Source organism: Aquarana catesbeiana, linkage group LG08 (assembly GCF_042186555.1).
Source record: "Aquarana catesbeiana isolate 2022-GZ linkage group LG08, ASM4218655v1, whole genome shotgun sequence".
Classification (NCBI taxonomy): domain Eukaryota; kingdom Metazoa; phylum Chordata; class Amphibia; order Anura; family Ranidae; genus Aquarana; species Aquarana catesbeiana.
Genome location: NC_133331.1, coordinates 163969355 through 163990347, shown reverse-complemented (window position 1 = coordinate 163990347; position 20993 = coordinate 163969355). Strand labels below are relative to the sequence as shown.

Here is a 20993-nt window from a genome sequence, read left to right as displayed (position 1 = left end):
TGTAAAGGTAAAAGTTTTTTTTACCTTAATGCATTCTATGCATTAAGGTGAAAAAACATCCGACAATGCCAGCCCCCCCGTTTTACTTACTTGACCCCTCGAAAGTCCCGTGCTCGCCCCTGACATCCTCCTTTGCCGCTCAGCGCTCAGCCTGGCCGTTGATTGGTTACAGTGGATGGATTGAAAGCAGCGCAGCCATTGGCTCGCGCTGCTGTCAATCACATCCAATGACGCGGCGCGCCGGGGGGCAGAGCCGAGTGATACAGTGAGCGGCTATGGCCGTCGGCTGTATCACGGGAGAGCACCCGCAAGCACTCAACACCATGTGAGGGAGCTCGCATGAAAGTGTTGAGTCCTGCCGGAGGGGGGGGGGGGGGGGGGGGGGGACGGACACACACACAGCCGACCCCAGAAGACCAGGTTCGGGGCCACTCTGTGCAAAACGAGCTGCACAGTGGAGGTAAGTATAACATGTTTGTTATTTAAAAAAAAAAATTATCTTTAGTGATCCTTTAAACGAAGGGGCACAGTTTGGAGACCACTGCCCTAAATTGATAAATATAAACAAAATCCAGCTGGCTGAATCATTGTCCTGGTTTCCAGAACAGTTTACCTTCTATAAAGCTGGATAGCAGCTCAAGCAAAGATGTTTACATGGTGCCCTTGCTGGGCATAAATGTGTGCCTGCTGTACATTTGCTGAACTATGCTTGGTCTTTAACCACATCTTTTTGAGGTTCTGTATAACTGGCCTGATTTGACCATAAACTGGGCCAATTCCTGGATCAGTGGTGGCTTTGGTTACATGCAAAGGGAGTTTGCAGAAAAAAGCCCCTCGGTTGTCTGATCGGCAGATGCGTTAGTCACTTAGGTTGCCACTTCCTCAGTTCAGGGCGATAACAATGTGCTCTGTGGGTAAAGGTTACATAGGTTGCAAAGAGTTTTTAACATATAACAATAAAAAAAAGAGATCAAGTGTAATGTGATCATGGATGGTTAGGCATAGGGTGGATAGTAAATCGAGATTTGGTATAAAAAGAATATAGGATATAATCGTGTATAGATAATACATTCTAAAAAACTGAAAAATAAAAAAAATCACATTGTATTCTGAGAAACAATCTGAGAACTAATCTGAGAAAATTATGAAAAATAATCTGAGAAGTGCCTGAAAAATAACTTTGCCAAATATCAAGATGCAGGTGGAGTTTTTCCACGGCGAGTGCTCCATTGCCGGGTAACTAATTACCATATTTCTACAATGATATTTCACAATTGGGAAAGCATATTTGATGGCCACTAGGCCGTATTCTTTTTTGACACTTTGCCTATGTCAGCATAACTGCCAGACAGCTAGCTTTTTCATTTCTGTCCCTAGCAGCTCTAAGACAATTGTATTGTACAATCCCTTCCATTCTGAGATCTCTGTATGTAGGTTGTGTATGACCTTGTATTCTATCATCTCACATCATTATAGAGGATTGTCCCTCTCTGTGTTGTAGTGATATTCAGTTCATGAACTAATCGTTCTTTTCAATCGATTCATCAGAGTGAACCCTTTAAAACCGTTCACTATGGACTCAATAGGAGAGCAGGTCTGGTAATATGATCCTAGAGTGAGAGCTCCGCCCCTCCCTGCAACCAATCAGCCAGTTTACAGCACACTGACTATCAACAACTGGATACAAACTTCCAACAGCTCTGAGTCAGGAGTACACAGTATATTGAGTCAAAGAATCATACGAGTCTCCAGAACAGAACACTAGTGCCACTTTACATTGACTCCCCAGCGGTTCGCAGATCTCGGAGTGAACCACTGTGCGATTCAGGTTCTCGCATCGCACTAGTGTGAACCGAGGTACAGACAGCCTCGGCCAGGGCCAGTTCACACCACATGCAATACAGTGCGTGTTTTTTTTTTTCTGCATCAAAAACGCATTGAAAGTAGGTTATATGGTTTTCAATGGCATAGTTACCAAAAGTGCAGTCAGATAAAGAAAAAAAAAAGTAGAACATGCTGCATTTTTCCTGCACTGAAACACAGTAAGGGCCAGTTCACACCATAGAAACGCATTCCAGATCCTTTTCTGCATGCACATTTTGATGCAGTCCAGTGCATTCCCCCCCCCCCCTTCTTCTTTCTTAACCTTAAATAAGGACTTGTGTTCCAGAACCTTTAGGTGCGTTTTTAAAGTGGTCCAGTCCAGTGCAGTACGCCATTGAAAACCATATAGCCTACTTTCCATGTGTTTTTTTAAAAAACGCACTGGACTGCATGTGGTGTTTTTTTTTTTTTTTTTGTTTTTTTTTTTTTTTTGTTTTGTTTTTTTATTAAACAGTAAAGAAACCACTATGGGACACTTTGTAATATATAACACAGAACCCTATGATCCGATTGATCATAACTCTGATCATACTGATCAAAGCTGATCAAAAGAAGGAAAGGCTTAAATACTCTATAGGTGACAATTTAAAAGCCTGTACAGGACATCAGTTTAGACCATTCTGTTTCTAGAATTGTTGTTCTCACTCTGACATTTGTTGTGACACCTAGTGTGTGAAGCAATCATCGTTTATGTAAACATGGCTGCCCTACACACGTTTATTCTAATATCAGGATCAATGGGAATGGTTTTATTTATTAATTTTTACATTTTTTTTTACTTAACAAGGATCTGCCAACCTTCTGTAAATGAATGTACTTGTCAGCAGACTCAGCGAGTGAATCGAAGAATTAAAGATCCAAACTTCCCATCATTACTGTCTAGAGAGGTTTCTCTGGAGGGAAGCAATCCCGTGCTCCCACCACAAACGCCACCACATTGAAATCTCTCCCGAACTGTGCAAAGTGGGTGATTGCCTGCAAGTGCTGACATCACCATTCCATGATCAGTGTGGGAAATTCATTCCAACAATTCTGCTGAACACATATTTCCCTAAGCAGATGGAAGTCAAATTTTGGCTGGAAAGTACAACACTTTTTATTTTTTTTTTTCATCTGAATGTTCCATCGTGTGCAGTGTTAATGCAACTTTTAGCCAGATGTTGAGCATTTGCTCTGTGATTCCACAGCCATATGAATCCAATTGACTTTACGCTTTTCTTCTTTCAGGAAATAGTTTGTTTCTGTCCAAGGTAAAATGAAGACCTCTAGGTCTATAGGGCATGTAAGGAAATGCAAGGCATCTGTAGTGAAAAAAGTCTGTTTGGACTGCACAAACATGCTTTTTACCATTAGTTTACTTCTTAGCAGTATTGCATGGGAATACCATGTTGTATGCAGTATGGGTTTAGATACATTATATTTGTTTTAAAATTTTTGCAAAAAAAACAATTCCCTTACTTTCTAAATCAATAATATACATGTAGTGACAGGATGGAGATGAGACGCACAGGAGCGGAAGAGAAGTGAAAACAATTTAAAAAAAAATAAAAAAAAACCCCTACAAATTATGTAAAACTTTAGAGTATCTTCACCTAATAAAGAAAAAAAATTAAGTCAGCAGCTGCAAATACTGTAGCTGCTGACTTTTATAACAATGTACCTGTCCAGAGATCCGGAGCTGTTCTTCACAAATCTTCAGGTCCTCCCACACCGCCATGTTTACTATGGGAAGCTGGCTGTGACTCCTTACAGCCATTGTACAAGTGCGAGCTGCACTTTGTGAATGGATCCACAGCCTTCTGAGACCTGTGACGTGTCCCAGAAGGCTGCGATCAGAGAAAAGGGGGAAAGGGGGTGAAGTTCCACTTTAAATCTACTCCTTCCTACCTTTCAATAAATCCTCATTAACCACTTCCGGACCACCCACCGTCGGTACTTTGAAGAGGAATATCGTTGTTATGGCAGCAGCTAGCTGCCATACCCCGGTATCCTCTTCAGCGGGCGGTCCGCTTCAAGATAAAAATGGTCTCTGTGGCGGATTTGCCGCAAGATCACCTTTATCGGCGGCGGGAGAGGGGTCCCCCCCTCCCGCTGCGCTCCAGTGCCCTCTGCTGCTTAACGGAGCCGTCGAGGAGGAGGCGATAGGATCTTCTCTCTTGTGTGACATGGAGACGAGTGAGGGGAAGATGGCCCCCACCTGTCTCCATATCAATGCAAGGCAGAAGCGACGTCAAAACGCCACTTCAGCTCATAGCTCCTAAAGGGACATTTTTTAATTTTTTTTTTTGTATTTTTCTAAATGACGTTCTTCTTTTTTATTGCATTTTAGTGTAAATATGAGATCTGAGGTCTTTTTGACCCCAGATCTCCTATTTAGGAGTTCTGTCATGCTTTTTTTCTATTACAAGGGATGTTTACATTTTTTTTTTTTTAATAGTGCAAAAATTAAAAATAAAAGGTAAAATGAGAAAAAAAAATGTTTTAAACGTGCCCTGTCCTGACAAGCTCCTGTGCAGAAGCAAACACATACGTGAGTAGCGCCCGCATATGAAAACGGTGTTCAAACCACACATGTGAGGTATTACCGCGATCGGTAGAGCGAGAGCAATAATTCTAGCCCTAGACCTCCTCTGCAACTCAAAACATGCAACCTGTAGAATTTTTTAAATGTCACCTATGGAGATTATTAAGGGTAAAAGTTTGTCGCCATTCCATGAGCGGGCGCAATTTTGAAGCGTGACATGTTGGGTATCAATTTACTCGGTGTAACATTATCTTTCACAATATAAAAAAAATTGGTTTAACTTCACTGTTGTCTTATTTTTTTAATTCAAAAAAGTGTATTTTGTCCAAAAAAAGTGCGCTTATAAGACCGCTGTGCAAATACAGTGTGACAAAAAGTATTGAAACTACTGCCAATTTATTATCTAGGGTGTTAGAAAAAAAATAAATGTATAATGTTTGGGGGTTCAAAGTAATTTTTTAACAAAAAAAACTGTTTTTAACTTGTAAACAAGAACTCTCAGAAAGAGGCTCGGTCCTTAAGTAGTTAAATACTCATCGTTCACCTTCCTTTGTGAAGAAGATGAACGACGGCTCCGGTGGTTAAATACTCATCGTTCACCTTCCTTTGTGAGGGAAAGGGGAGGGCTCTTAAATGTAAACAGATCAGTGTTTACATTTGTGATTGCTTTGATTGGCCATCACAGGGATCACAAGGTGCATTTTGCCTGTGATCTGCACTGTCTAATGAAGTCATGACTTGCTGCTTGCGTGAGGCTGAGAAATCCACCCACCTCCCCTCCCCAAATGTGAAAGCTTTAGGTCAGGGATATGCAATTAGCGGACCTCCAGCTGTTGCAAAACTACAAGTCCCATCATGCCTCTGCCTCTGGGTGTCATGCTTGTGGCTCTGAGTCTTGCTATGCCTCATGGGAGTTGTAGTTCTGTAACAGTTGGAGGTCCGCTAATTGCATATACCTGCTTTAGGTTAATGACTGGCCAGTCCCTAAACACCAATGCTGATTTGTGATCTCTTTATTTCTAGCTTTTGAATCAGTTGGGGAAGTAAAGAGAAGGCCCCTCATGGTCAAAGCACTGGTTCTCATTAAATCACATTGAGGGTCTATTTGTATATACTGTATTTATAGCTGCAATTTTGTGTTTGGGTCGTAGTGATTGAAGTTCACTTTCTAATGTCTCATGGACAAGGCTTTGTAGGGTTTGGTGAATTGAACATTAATTATTCATTTCTGAAAACCGCATAATGTGAGTCCTAGGGGAAACGGTCCTGGAGTAAAAAAAGAATGCAGCCCTAACTCCAGTTATGCAGTAATATTTTAAGAACATGACAGGCTCTCCAAATATAAGATATAGGCTGAGCATCATGTTTTTTGTTGCTCTACACTATAGGGCAGCCAGTTCACTAAAATGTTTTTTTGCCTTAAGTGCAAACAAAACTCCAAAGTGTCTCATGTACCCTTTTTGGGTACTGAACCAAGTGCATTTTGCTGCTGGTTACCCTCATTCCAACCCCCTAGAACATTTAGGTGTAAATGCGGCTGCAAGGCCCCTTTCACACGGGCTGTCTGATCAGGTCCACCTTTCTGGCAAGTCTGATTAGAACAGTGGTTCTCAACTCCTGTCCTCAGGACCCACTAACAGGCCAGATTTTAAGTATTACCTAGGGGAGATGCAGACTAGAATACCGCAATCACTGAGCAGCAAATGATATCACCTGTGATGTATTTCGGTTATCTTGCAAACCTGGCCTGTTAGTGGGTCCTGAGGACAGGAGTTGAGAACCACTGGTTTAGAAGGTCCATGCATCCCTATGGATAGATGGATGTAAACTGACATGGGTCTGTTTACACCTGCCTACCTCTGGGTCCGATTCGGTCTATCAAAAAAGGGAGGGAATCTGTTCTCTTCCACTTAGACAGACCAGAGTGCAGAGTGGGGCTCTGTCTGTGTGTTCGCTCCACAAAAAGAGCAGACATGGATGTGTCATCTTCCCACTCTGCTCCGAATTGGCAGGGGATCTGAGAGCTGATCAGAGCGGAATCCACCACACATGTAAAAGGAGCCTAAAGGGCCGTACACATGGGCCTAATGTCGAGCAGCATCGGCCGGTTCAATAAACTGGCCGACATTCGGCCTGTGTGTACGGCAACCAGTCCGACAGAAGCTAGCGGGACATGACTAAAAAAAGGTCTGCCGATTTGGCACCCGATCAGCACTCTTAGCAGGTGTGTTCTGGGGGGCCAGCCCCCGGTCAGAACAAAATAGCTCAGCGTGGGAGGTCGTTGTACTAACATCACATAGTACAGTGGCTCCTGAGCTATTCAGTTTTTTTTTTTTTTTTTTTTTTCTTCAGCCCCTAGGTCCCCTAAGTTTGTACTAGGCTTCAGGGTACTTGTTTGCTGTTCATATGCATAAATACTTTGCCTTTCATCATGTGATGGGTGTGCTTTAATTAGACACATATTGGGTCTTTTTTGTATCCTAGTATGGTTTTTAGGAATTTGGTATAGTATTGTGCTCATAATGAATATGTGTAGCAACCCTGAACTTTACAGTTCAAATGCTGTATACTTTAAGATCTATGCTAATGGAAAATGTGCTATATTTTATTTTTGGCTGGAAAAAAAGACGCGTTTAGTGTTTTTAAAGGTCTGTTATCTGAGGTGAAAGATCCTTGTTCTTGCGTTAAGTTTACTCAGTTATAGGCAAATATTGATATTTTACTGCTACTACAGAAGGGTAATGGGACAGAGGCTGTGAATGTTCTGCTGTCTACATATAAACAGTTAATGCACTGTTTTTTTTTTATTCTCCTTTTAAGCATGAACTGTTCTAATTCTCCTGTTAAGCAGTCTTTTTTTGACAATGTTTTGTTCAATTCTAGGATACAGCCTAACGGCGAAGATTAAACGTCTGGATTAGACTTGGGGAGGGAGTTATTCTTCAGAAGCAGCTCCTTGGCAGCAGAAGAGGAAGAGAGATGTGAGAGGCGATTGGGATGTAATTCTGCGGTGGCAATCTGTTAAGGAGCCCAGATCGGAGTGGAAAGAAGCAATGGGAATTGGAGGCCATGGTAACCTGACATAAATGGCAGGCTGGAGGCGATTTCACCTCTTCGCGTCCTGCTTTTACTGCCTTTTACTGTGCTGTTGCTGCCTCTCTCCTGAGGGACTCCACATATTGGCATTGCACAGCCAGGGGACAGTGCTAAAGAAATTAAGGTGAATGCTGGAAGCAGGTGGGGTGTTTGACCTCACCATGATTCATCTCTGGAAACTGGTCCGTCACATGCGACAGCTGGAACTGCACCGCTTGATCCTACTGTTGATTGCATTCAGCTTAGCCTCTATGTGCTTCTTGGCCTACTATGTCACCAACAGCCCTAAAATTAAGGAGCCTCCCCCTCTACCTTTCAGTGACTGCAGCAGCCAGCAGAGAATTGTGGTTCAGCCCCAAGCTAGCTGGCGGATAGCCAAATCTGTGGACACCTCCCGTACTGAACCTGTAGTGCTTGTATTTGTTGAGAGCATATACTCCCAACTTGGACAGGAGATTGTTGCCATCTTGGAATCTGGCAGATTTAGGTACAGGACAGAAATTGCTCCAGGAAAAGGAGATATGCCAACTTTGACCGATAAAGATCGGGGCCGTTATGCTCTGATCATCTATGAGAATATTTTGAAATATGTAAATTTAGATGCTTGGAACCGAGAGCTTCTGGACAAATATTGTGTGGAATATGGTGTTGGCATCATTGGATTCTTCAAAGCGAATGAGAACAGCTTGTTAAGTGCACAACTGAAAGGTTTCCCACTCTTCCTACATTCCAATTTGGGATTGAGGGACTACCACATTAACCCTAATGCTCCACTTCTGTATGTTACTAGAGCTAATGAGGTGGAGCAAGGTCCTCTTCCTGGAGATGACTGGACAGTGTTCCAGTCTAACCATAGCACGTATGAACCTGTACTGCTGGCTAGCACCAAGTCTGCTGAATCTATTCCTCACCTTGCTACACACAAAGCACTTCATGCCACCGTTGTACAGGACTTGGGTCTTCATGATGGCATTCAACGTGTATTATTTGGCAACAATCTTAATTTTTGGCTCCATAAACTTATTTTTGTAGATGCTATTGCTTACTTAACTGGCAAGCGTCTCTGCCTCACTCTTGATCGATATGTTTTGGTGGACATTGATGATATATTTGTTGGTAAAGAAGGAACACGCATGAAGGTTTCTGATGTAGAGGTAAGTGGTACACCAAAAAAAAAAAAAAGTATTTATCTGGAGATCTGCTGGTTTGTCATATAATGAAAATGTGATTGATCAAAAGGTATTATCCTCCATTAGTCTTCTGCTCACTCCTCCAGCAGTTTCAGGCTCAATGCAGGCATCAAAAGGTAATTCTATAGTCGAGCCACTTCACACCTGAACATTTTGTAGCTTGAAGCTCCTAAACGCTCAGCAGACCAAATCCCATACTCGTAAAAAGTCCCTGTTCACATAAGAGCATTCAGGTGCCTGTCAAACATGATATATTTTACACAGTTTGCAGCACCAAGGCACTGCAGCGACAATCTGTATAAACACAAGTGACCACCATGTCAGCTTGTAGGTAGGCGGTCGGTCAGTTAAGCACTTTAGCTTACTTGGTCCTCTACTCTCCTGGCAGATGGCGCTTTCCCACACTCCAGTGGCGTACGTTTACCTTGATATGGTCACTTCCAGTGCAGGGCCTATGGACCCTGCATTGCTTTAGACCAATGTTTCTCAACTCTAGTCCTAAAGGCTCCCCAACAGGTCATGTTTTCAGGCTTTCCGATATTTTGCACAGGTGATTTGATCAGTTTCACTGACTTAGTAATTACCACAGCCGTTTCATCTGAGGGAAATCCTGAAAACATAACCTGTTGGGGTGCCTAGAGGACTGGAGTTGAGAAACGCTGCTTTAGACCACATCAGTGCTTTTATACTGCTGGAGCGTAGGAGAGAAAATGCTGTGGGGACTTGTCTTGGGGACTTGTTAAAGTAGATTTACTTACCTGATCCTCCAAGCTGCAAGACAAGTCCCCACAGCATTTTCTCCCCTACGCTCCAGCCGTATAAAGTACTGATGTCTAAAGCAGCGTTTCTCAACTCCAGTCCTCAAGGCGCCCCAACAGGTCATGTTTTCAGGATTTCCCTCAGATGAAATGGCTGTGGTAATTACTAAGGCAGTGAAACTGATCAAATCACCTGGGCAGAATATTGAATAGCCTGAAAACATGACCTGTTGGGGTGCCTTGAGGACTGGAGTTGAGAAACGCTGCTTTATACATCATCAGTACTTTATACTGCTGGAGCATAGGGGAGAAAATGCTGTGGGGACATGTTAAAAGTAGATTTAGTTACCTGATCCTCTAAGCTGTAAGACAAGTCCCCACAGCATTTTCTCCCCTGTGCTCCAGCAGTATAAAGTACTGATGATGTATAAAGCAGCGTTTCTCAACTCCAGTCCTCAAGGCACTAAGATGTTGAAATTCTTAATGTATAACTTCCTACATTTTGGGGCATCTAGGGTGCTTTAAGGGAAAAGTTAAAGCCCAACTCCAGGAAACTTAGAAATGATCGCTTTCTGTGGAGCCCAAGGTAAGGGTCAACTGCTCATTTAGGTCTTGGGGACTTGTTAAAAGTAGATTTAGTTACCTGATCCTCTAAGCTGCAAGACAAGTCCCCAAGACCTAAATGAGCAGTTGACCCTTACCTTGGGCTCCACAGAAAGCGATCATTTCTAAGTTTCCTGGAGTTGGGCTTTAACTTTTCCCTTAAAGCACCCTGGATGCCCCAAAATGTAGGAAGTTATACATTAAGAATTTCAACATCTAAGTTGGTGTTTGGCCTTGTTAATGGGTCCGCCCCGTGTTTAGAGCCTGCATTTAATTCCTATGGTAACAAGTGGGCTCTGGATTGCTCAACAGGAAGCTTCAGTGCAGCACAGGGAAACTATCTGCAGCACAATGCTGGATGGTCATTTGATTGTGCTCAGTCTGTGCTGTGGAATTGCCTAAAATATTTTTCAAAGCTTCACTTCACTTCTCAATCAACATTGACAACTTTTATTACCTATGTTGCTTATGTAAACCTTCTTTTTTACACTTCTTCAGTTACTTTCTGGTTTCTTGCTTAGGCAATATATGTCATTCATCCTATGAGTCTTTGGGAGGGGAGGAGGACCTTTCTCAGCTAAGCACACCCATCTGCCTGTATGTCCTGAGCGAAGGACAGATGGATCCCCGGAAATAAATGCTACATGAATCATCTGTCCTTATTCAAGATGGCCATGGCCAGAAATTCTAGGGGTTGCTTTTCGAAGTGATTTCTCAGAAGTAAATAATGCATAGAGACCTAGAAGGATGGGCGAGTTTGCTTTGAATATAAACAATTAATCAAATAGCACTTTTGGTGCTCAGATGCAGTGCAATTCCACTTTAAAGCTGATTTCCAGGTATGGTTTGTTTTGCATAATAACAAAGCTCCAGCTTGAACCAATATATTAATGCATATTTCATACGTGTGAAAACTGGGAATTGATGTAGTAGTCCTTGCTACTACAGTGATTGTCAGTCTTCTGGATCCCAAGCCAATTGGCTGCCCTGCTGCATAGTGACCACAGTAAGACGCTAGTTCGGTATGGCCACCATTCAGAGAACACTGCAGGTTTCTCAATGATTGTATTCCAAAATTTTCTAGTGTTCCCTGATTGAAGGAGGTGGGGATGCCACAGGCTTCACTTCATCCAATCAGTAAACACCTTGCTTTAACCACTTGTCGACTGCATACTGTAGTTTTACTGCTACAGTGTGGGCTGGCTGCATAGAATCACGTGTGTATTTACTGTACGTTATTGTGCATTTCCCTGTAGGGGGGCGCCCGCCCACCTGACTGTGCAGTCACTGGCTCCAGCACATGCCGATCACCGGTTCCTGGCCAATGATTTATGGCTGGGACCTGCCGATTGTCGGAGCAAGTGACAGGAGAGAGCTTTGTCTATGTAAATAACACAAAGCTCTCTTCTGGTGATGGCCATGTGCCTGTTTTTGTTTCCATGGGAAGCAGGGAATAAAACCGGCACATCCTTTAGTAAAAGCACCACACTGTTAACACTTTACCCATAGTTAGGCACATATTTAACCCTTTGCCCCAGATGTTAACCCCTTCCCAGCCAGTGTCATTAGTACAGTGTCGATGTATATTATTAGCACTAATCACTGTATTAGGCTTCATGCACACGGGATGGTTCTCAACCTCTCCTGAACGCTGGAACATCACAGCTAGTAATCCACGTTTAAAAACGTGTTTAGCAGTGTTTACAAGCCGTGTGTGTGTGCGTGCGTTCAGAAGCGTTTGCTAACTAGAATTTGTAGAAGGGATAGAATACTAGGAATAAAGAACAGGGAGGAGAGATGGGTTTGCTATAAGGGCATTAACCAATGCATCCCATTGGGTAATAAATTTAAAAAAGCAAACTCCTGGATGGCTTAACTCTAATGTAAAAATGCATATAAAAGCAAAGGAGAAGGCCTTCAAAAAATACAAGGTTGAGGGATCATCATCAGCATTCACACTTTATAAAGAATGCAATAAGAAATGTAAGGGTGCAATAAGGACAGCTAAGATAGAACATGAAAGACACATAGCGGAGGAGAGCAAAAAAATCCCAAGAAATTCTTTTAAGTATGTAAACAGTAAAAAAAGGAGGACAGACCATATTGGCCCCATAAAAAATGAGGAAGGACAGCTGGTTACAAAGGATGGGGAGATGGCAAAGGTATTGATTTTATTTTTCTCCTCAGTCTTCATGAGGGAATCGGGGGGGGGCTTCAGTAACCAAAACTGCAGTGTTTATCCTCATGACACATCACAAGAAGCACCTCCATGCTTAACAGAGGACAGAATTAAAATTAGACTTAAACTTAGACTATTAAACTTAACATTAATAAATCACTGGGACCAGATGGCTTGCATCTGAGGGTACTTGAGGAACTCAGTCAAGTAATTGCCAGACCATTGTTCCTAATTTTTACTGATAGTCTACTGACTGGAATGGTACCAGCTGATTGGAGAAAAGCCAATGTAGCACCAATATTTAAAAAGGGCCCAAAATTTACAAAATTTTAGTAATGAGAACGGTATCATTAGCAGTAATCAGCATGGATTCATGAAGAATCGTTCTTGCCAAACCAATCTATTAACCTTCTATGATGAGGTGAGTTGCCATCTAGATAAAGGAAGGTCCGTAGCAAGGGTGTATGTGGATTTTGCAAAAGCATTTGACACAGTTCCCCATAAACGTTTACTGTACAAAGTAAGGTCCGTTGGCATGGACCATAGGGTGAGTACGTGAATTGAAAACTGGCTACAAGGACGAGTTCAGAGGGTGGTGATAAATGGGGAGTACTCGGGATGGTCATTGGTGGGTAGTGGGGTCCCCCAGGGTTCTGTGCTGGGACCAGTCATATTTATTTTGTTCATAAATGACCTGGAGGATGGGGTAAATAGTTCAATCTCTGTATTTGCGGGCGATACTAAGCTAAGCAGGGCAATAACTTCTCTGCAGGATGTGGAAACCTTGCAAAAAGATCTGAACAAATTAATGGGGCGGGCAACTACATGGCAAATGAGGTTCAATGTAAAATGATGCATTTGGGTGACAAAAATATGAATGCAATCTATACACTGGGGGGAGAACCTCTGGGGGAATCTAGGATGGAAAAGGACCTGGGGGATCCTAGTAGATGATAGGCTCAGCAATGGAATGCAATGCCAAGCTGCTGCTAACAAAGTAAACGGAATATTGGCATACATTAAAAGGGGGATCAACTCCAGAGATAAAACAATAATTCTCCCGCTCTACAAGACTCTGGTCCGGCCGCACCTAGAGTATGCTGTCCAGTTCTGGGCACCAGACCTCAGGAAGGATGTCCTGGAAATGGAGCGAGTACAAAGAAGGGCAACAAAGCTAATAAAGGGTCTGGAGGATATTAGTTATGAGGAAAGGTTACGAGCACTGAACTTATTCTCCCTGGAGAAGAGACGCTTGAGAGGGGATATGATTTTAATATACAAATACCATACTGGTGACCCCACAATAGGAATAAACTCCCTTCTGCGAAAAAGTTTTAACGAGACTCGTGGCCACTAATTAAAATTATAAGAAAAGAGGTTTAACCTTAATCCACGTAGAGGGTTCTTTACTGTAAGAGTGGCAAGGATGTGGAATTCTTTTCCACAGGCAGTGGTCTCAGCGGGGGGGCATTGATAGTTTCTAGAAAACATTAGATAAGCACCTGAACGACCACAACATACAGGGATATACAATGTAATACTGACATATAATCACACACATGGGATGGACTTGTGTCTTTTTTTTTTTTTTTTCAACCTCACCTACTATGTAACTTAAGATAACCTCAGGAGACCCTCCCAAATTATTAGAAACCACTAAAAACAAGTATTTATTAACTATTTCAGCCATTCTGTGAGAGAACAGTGTGCTTGTAGCTAGCTATTATTTTTTTGGTTGGTTTGTTAATATGGATCCCATGATGAGCATGTGTGAGGAAATGCTCCTGATGTTGCTTTTGCTGAGGCTCCAAAGGCATAGAAAATTGCGTGAAAGGACCAGAGTACTTCGCTACTGGACACATTCATTGATGGCTCAACGCATGTCAACAGGATACTTTTCTAATATGTATGTTCAGCTGCGTAATTACCCAGAGAATTTTTTTAATTTTACACGCATGTCAATTGCCACCTTTGACATTCTCTTGGAAAAGGTTAGACCACTTTTCGAACATGAGGAAAAGCGTGCCACCAGAGGAACGTATGTTGGTGACACTCAACTTCAGCGTCAAGTAATGCAAGTCATGTATTGTACAGCATAATTGGCTGATGAGGGGAATATCACATGGTATATCAAGCTTGCAGGCAGTGATAAATGAGTTTGGTGTGCTTTTAGCATTTCCCAGGCTCAAAGTAATAAAATGTTTCTCTTTTAAAAATGCTTCTAGACGAAAATGCGCCTAAACGTGGGTAGCCACGTTTGGCTCTTGAAATGCCTCTAAACTCAGCTTCTGAACGCATTTTTTTGGGTTCCAAAAAAGCCTCTAAACTCAACTGCCTAGAAACTACTATCAGAGCCCATTCACACAGGGACGACTTGTCAGGCGACCTAGTCGCCTGACAAGTCGCCTCCCGTTCTGTGCTATGGAACTGTTCTAAGGGGAGCGACGCAAGTCGCTCCGACTTAGAAAAAGGTTCCTGTACGACTTCGGGGGCGACTTGGGGCGACTTGCATAGACTTCTATACAGAAGTCGTTTTGCAAGTCGCCCGGGCAGTCGTTTGCAGGTCGTCTCGCTGAGGCGACCTGCAAGTCGTGTTGCCCCTGTGTGAATGGGGTCTAAAGAATCCCGTGTACATGTACTGATAAGATAACAGAGGAGAGTTCAGGAGCAGTTGAAAAAAATGCCCAACTGCTCCTAAACGTCCGTTTGCCAACAGCCGTGTATATGAGGTATTAGTGTCAATGGAGATATCAGTGACAGCTCTCACTGTGTCAGGTAGTTGTCAGATTGCCCGCCGTACTATCACAGTCCCACTATAAGTCGCTGATTACCGCCATTACTAGTATTAAAAAAAAAAAGAAATTCAGTATATATCTTATAGATTGCAGACGTTATACCTTACATGCAAACCAATCAATATACACTTATTGGGATTTTTTTTTTCTTTACTAAAGGCATGTAGCAGTATACATTTTGGTGTAAATGTATGAAGAAATTTTTGTTTTTTATATATTATTTTTTTTTTATTTTGTTTATTGGATATGTTTTATAATGAAAAAAGAAAAAACCTCTATTTGTGGGAAAAAATTATATAAACTTTGTTTTGGGTACAACGTTGCATGACGGCACAATTACCAGTTAATGTAGCGCAGTGCTAAATGCCAAAAAAAAATGGCCTGGTCGTGAAGGGGGTAAAATCTTCCGGAGCTCAAGTGGTTGTAGAAAAAAGTAAGGTAATCTCTTTAATGACAGCCATGCCATGTGATGTTTACTATACAGGAAGGCAGCTGCTTGGCATGGTATCCAGAAGACCACAGCAATCTGTGTACAAAATGCAATATAACCAACCTGTACCTAGAATAAAATAGTTGCGTTGCTTGTGTTTTTTTTTTTTTGTTTTGTTTTTTAAACTAGAGCTGTTCTTTTAACACCACTAGACTGTTACTTCAGATAAAAACTCCAACTTTTTACTGAGACATTGTTCTGGAATGAGAGGAAATAAAATGACAGTGATGTCGTCCTGTGGACCCTCTTTAGGTTTAATTTACCCATTTAACCAGCCACTAATCTCCTGACTACAGAAGCCTAATTACCTACCTTCTATCATTTAAATGGTGCACATCCTGAACTCCCAAACCATGTGACTGCAATCCTATTATATTAATCTCTTTATTTGACATTATCCAGTTGCAAGATTTCATAGGTCTTATGCTTTTGTATGGATTGTAAGCACCTTATAGCAGAGACTGTTGTCTGTGAAATACCCTTCATTCAAGTTGCAAGGGAGTCTGCAGTTCAGCTTTGAGCTTGTATATATTGTAAATATAGCCACCTGCATCGCTTACTAAAACGTTCCTTCCGGAGCCCAGGTATCTTCTAAATTTTACAGTCAGACACTTTGCCGGGTATTTTTTAATATAAATGTATATCCTTATCATATTAACTGGTAGTTTTTTGTTTTTCCCCCTTTTTGAAATACAATTTTTTTTATTTTTTTAAAGATATGTTTGAGATTTTACATAAGCAACAAACAATAAAGCTTACAACTGCAATCAAAACCAAGGTGTGCCTCCGAAGTCTGTCGTATAATGTATACGTACATGAAAATACAGCTTAGATCTGATTTATAGCAAAAAATATAGAGTATAGCACATCTATTAGGTCACCGAGTCATGCAGGGAAGAAAAACGTCAGCATTCTAGACTGGGTTCCTGAACTCAAAGGCGCTAAGGTAAGAGGACTAGATAGCCATCTATTCCATAATTTGTCAAAGAGTAGAGGTCATTTTCATAGCTCAAAAGTGAGCTTATATAAGGATAGACTATTATTAATCAATTGAAGTCAGGTGGTTATAGTGGGTTGGGACGTTCCCTTCCAGCTCAGGAGAATTAAGCAGGCCGAACACGGTCGAATTTTGAACAAATTTTCTTTTCAAAATCAGAATGTTCGTGTTTTTTTTTTTGTGATCCGATGATGCCACCATTGATTTTCGAAATTCGGCCGACCAAGCCTTCAGTTTCACCGCATGTTGCTACAGAAAAGAATTTTCGTGGCCGGGAATCTTCTTTTCTCTCCGTAAATTTTCTTATTTTATTACATTACTCGCACGATTCTCCCATCATTGATTAGAAAATCGTTCGTTTTTCCAACATGTCCGATTCCTCAAATTTGATTGCCGCACAAAAATCGGCCGTTGTTGCAGCCCACTAATGGTGTGAAATTAATGCGAAAATTCTTTCATATGATTTTCAAAAGAAAATTCTTACGAAATTCGAACCGTGTATGGCCGGCATTAGTCTTTCTGAAAAAAAAATATGAAATGCGTAATAATCGTTTAATGTGTGTAGAAACTGCTAATTCACCAAAAATACCCAATCAGGAATTTTTTTGGATGCAAAATATTAAGGATACCCAGTACAGTGGATAGGAATGAGTCAACTTCGGACCAAAATAAAGAAACGAATGGACAAGACCAAAAACAATGAGATCCCTTTCACACAGAGGAGCTTTTCAGTTGTTTTAAGAATAGCGCCTGTAAAGCGCCTCTTATGCTTCACCAGTGTGAAAGCCAGAGTGCTTTCACACTGGGGCGGTGCGCTTGTGGGACGGGAAAAAAAGTCCTGCAAGCAGCATCTTTGGGTCGGTGTGGAAGCGCTGTATACACCGTTCCTAAAAAGCCCCTGCCCGTTGAAATGAATGGGCAGCGCTTTGGAAGCGCCATAACACGGGCACTTTTAACCCTTTCTTTGGGCCCACTGTCGGGGGTTAAAAGCGCCCCGCTAGCTGCCGAAAGCACCGCTAAAACCAGCGGCACTTTATAGCCAATGGACCCCTGCCCCAGTGTGAAAGTACCTGGAAGGAAACTGGCCTTGGTTCCGCAACCACGATAACGCTCTGGCGTGGAGCGTAGTCTTATCTTCTACATGGGATAAGGGATGAGATGACTATGATAAAAAATATTTACTTGTATAACTCTCTCTCTAGAGGCTATGACCAAACTTTTAAAGGTATCTACGAATTCAGCCCAATCATCATCAGTAAGTTGAATATCTAAATCAGCCCAGCGAGTCTGTGTAGCCGCAGACCTCAGGTAAGAATCAGCAAGTAATGTAGAGTAATATTGGGAGATCAGCTTGGTATCGTCTGAGTTCCTGAGCAACTTTTCTAAGGGGGACTTCTGTAGTGGATGCGAGTGCGAAACAAACTGTGCTCCTGGAGCATGGCGAAGCTGGAGATAAAAAAAAAAAAAAAACAAGCAAGAGGGGGGAAGATTAAAATCCTCCCTGAATTGGGCAAAGAACTTAAGGCCCTGTGCAGTGTATAAATGACAAAGGTATTTAACACCCCTAACAATCCAGTATTGTGGATGAGGGATAGTGAACATTTCTGCTAGCATAGCATTATTCCAAAGCGGATTGTTAAAGGCGGCCCATGTATCTTTAGAGAAATGGGTCACTATGGTGGTAAAAAGAGACAGCGTAGTTTGTAGCATTGCTGTTCCCGGACCAGATGGTACCTGTCTACGGTATATAATATTGTGCAAAGTCTGGAACGAAGAGTCTATCGCAGCTTCAGTTGTGGTACAAGCATTATGTGGAGAAGGGTGTAACCAGTCATGTACCACAACTAGTTGGGATGCCAAATAATAAAGGTGAAAGTTTTGAAAAGCCAAACAAGCTAGATTTTCAAGGGCCATTTTGGGAGAACGCCGGTTCCAAAGGAAGCTTGTGCATAGAGAGTCATGACATTTTAAAATTGATGTCAAATACCCAATAGACCATGTAAACCTATGGGATAAACATGCAGTCTGGCTTCCCTGGCATTCGCTCACATACAGATGGCATGTCCTTTATAGTAATGACTTAACTCTTGGCAGTCAGCCAATATACAGTACAGTGTAAAGGTGTTTTGGCTACTGCAGGGATGTTCTTGTCTGACAAAGTCCACTTTGATCCACAGAGCCAACACTTCAAGGCACCTGTTTGCATCTTCCGATGCTCAAAAGCATAAGGCCCCTTTCACACAGGCGGTCCAGTGGGGTTGGTCTGTCCATTTATGTCCTTTATGGGTAGCCAAATTTAAACAGACTTGTGTCCGTTTACACCTGGCTACCTCTGATCCAGCAAAAACGAATGAAAATGGGATCCCTTCTCCTCCTGGCTGGATCAGATTGGATGCCCATAGAGGAGAGTGGACTGTGCCTGTGATCTCCTTGCATAAGCAGAGAGGGCATGGACTGGTCATCCGCTAGTTTAGTTGGGGGATCAGTGGACAGATGTCCTTAAGCTGTAGATTCTGTGGTTCTTATTTGGTTTGTCTCTTTCCTCTTTAGGCCCAGTAAAGGTTTATGCTTTCATATTTCATGTCTGAGGTTTACAACCACTTTACGATAGTAGGCTTTGAATCAGGGGCCACCCCTCCTCAGTACAACTTTACTTTAACTACTACTACTACTTTCTACTCTACCTTTCAGACAGATTTGATGCTCCGTTTTGTATACATTGTTTTTACATTCTGTTGAATGATCTTGTCCATCACAGCCAGCTATCGTCTTTGCTTCTTCTTTTGAGTTTATGAAATAAAGAATACATTTGGTAAGAGCATCAGTTCTGCCTTCAGACATTTTAATAATGACTGGATCCCAGGATGCAGGGTGCTGACATAATTAAAACAAATGCCAGCTCAAAATCTCAATGGTGTTTTTATTCTCATTGGACGCCTGTGTTTCCTGGCTCCTTTACATTTATGTGTCGCTGCTTGGATTGCAAACTAGATTGTAATTTCAGTAAATACACGCTTCTAGTGTTTATCCTAAAGCTGAAGTGATTTTTATTGCTTGCTTTTTAGCTTGCTGTTCCATATAGTCGTGTTGAATATAAGGTTTTGTAGCATCACCTTCTCTAAATACCTAAGAACTTCAGTGAAGCCACTTGACAGGACTCGCTCCCTAACCACTTTAAGACCGGGCCTCTTATTTAGATGTGGTGTTTACAAGTTAAAAAAAATTTTTTTTTTGCTAGAAAATTACTTCGAACCTCCAGACGTTGAAAAATTTTTTTTCTAACACCCTAGAGAATAAAATGGCGGTTGTTGCAATACTTTCTGTCACACCGTATTTGCGCAGCTGTCTTACAAGTGCACTTTTTTAAAAAAAAAATACTTTTTTGAATTAAAAAATAAAACAGTAAAGTTAGCCCAATTTTTTTTTATATTGTGAAAGATAATGTTACGCCGAGTAAATTGATACCCAACATGTCACGCTTCAAAATTGCGCTCGCTCGTGGAATGGTGACAAACTTTTACCCTTAAAAATCTCCATAGGCGACATTTAAAAAATTCTACCGGTTGCATGTTTTGCGATACAGAAGGAGGTCTAGGGCTAGAATTATTGCTCTCGCTCGGATTGTGGCGATACCTCACATGTGGTTTATACACTGTTTTCATATGTGGGCACGCTACTCATGTATGCGTTCGCTTCTGCATGCAAGCTCGGCTGGACGGGGCGCGTTTAAATTTTTTTTTTCTTATTTGTTTTACCTATTATTTTTTATTTTTGCAATGTTTTAAAAAAAAAAAATTGCGTCACTTTTATTGATATTACAAGGAATGTAAACATCCCTTGTAATAGGAAAAAGGCATGACAGGACCTCTTAAATATGAGATCTGGGGTCAAAAAGACCTCAGCTCTCATATTTACACTAAAATGCAATAAAAAAAAAAAATATTGTCATTTTAAAAAATGGAAAAATGGCTCTTCAAGAGCTATGGGCGGAAGAGACGTTTTGACGTCGCTTCCGCCCTGCAGTGTCATGGTGACAGGTGGGGGCCATCTTCCCCTCACTCGTCTCCATGCACAGCCACAGGAAGGATCCGATCACTGCTGCCGACAGCTCAGGTAAGCAGCGGAGGGCACCGGATCGCGGCGGGAGGGGGGGGCCCTCTCCCGCTGCTGATTAAAAGTGATATTGTGGCGAATCAGCTGGCTGCTGCCATAACAACAATATCCATGCTCCAAAGTAGGGACGTACATCGGCGTGCAGCGGTCCGGAAGTGGCTAAAGGTGCTCTTATTTTCATCCCGTCTGTGCGTTAGTTCTTTTTGGCAGAAATCTACTAGTCTGCTTGATCAATTTATAGTACATACTTGGACCAATTTAACTATGCAAATAGCATAGCTGTGGGATCACTCTAGAAGCTGGAAATTGCTGTAGTAGACACAGCTACTGCAGTGATTTCCACTTGCTTCCTGGTCCTGTATCA

The 20993-nt window shown here is 42.0% G+C and overlaps 1 protein-coding gene across 7 annotated transcripts in view; it reads left to right on the top strand.

The window, feature by feature from the left end:
• Positions 1-20993, top strand: part of NDST2 (N-deacetylase and N-sulfotransferase 2) — a 255524-nt gene that overhangs the window by 133341 nt on the left and 101190 nt on the right. For 6 of the 7 annotated variants that reach the window (XM_073596665.1, XM_073596666.1, XM_073596664.1 and 3 more), the window contains one exon: positions 7292-8658. In XM_073596665.1, the coding sequence (XP_073452766.1) occupies positions 7633-8658 (1026 nt within the window). In that variant the 5' untranslated portion in view covers positions 7292-7632. Of the gene's footprint in view, positions 1-7143; positions 7193-7291; positions 8659-20993 lie in introns of those variants that run through there. The other variant, XM_073596667.1, reaches the window with a different exon arrangement.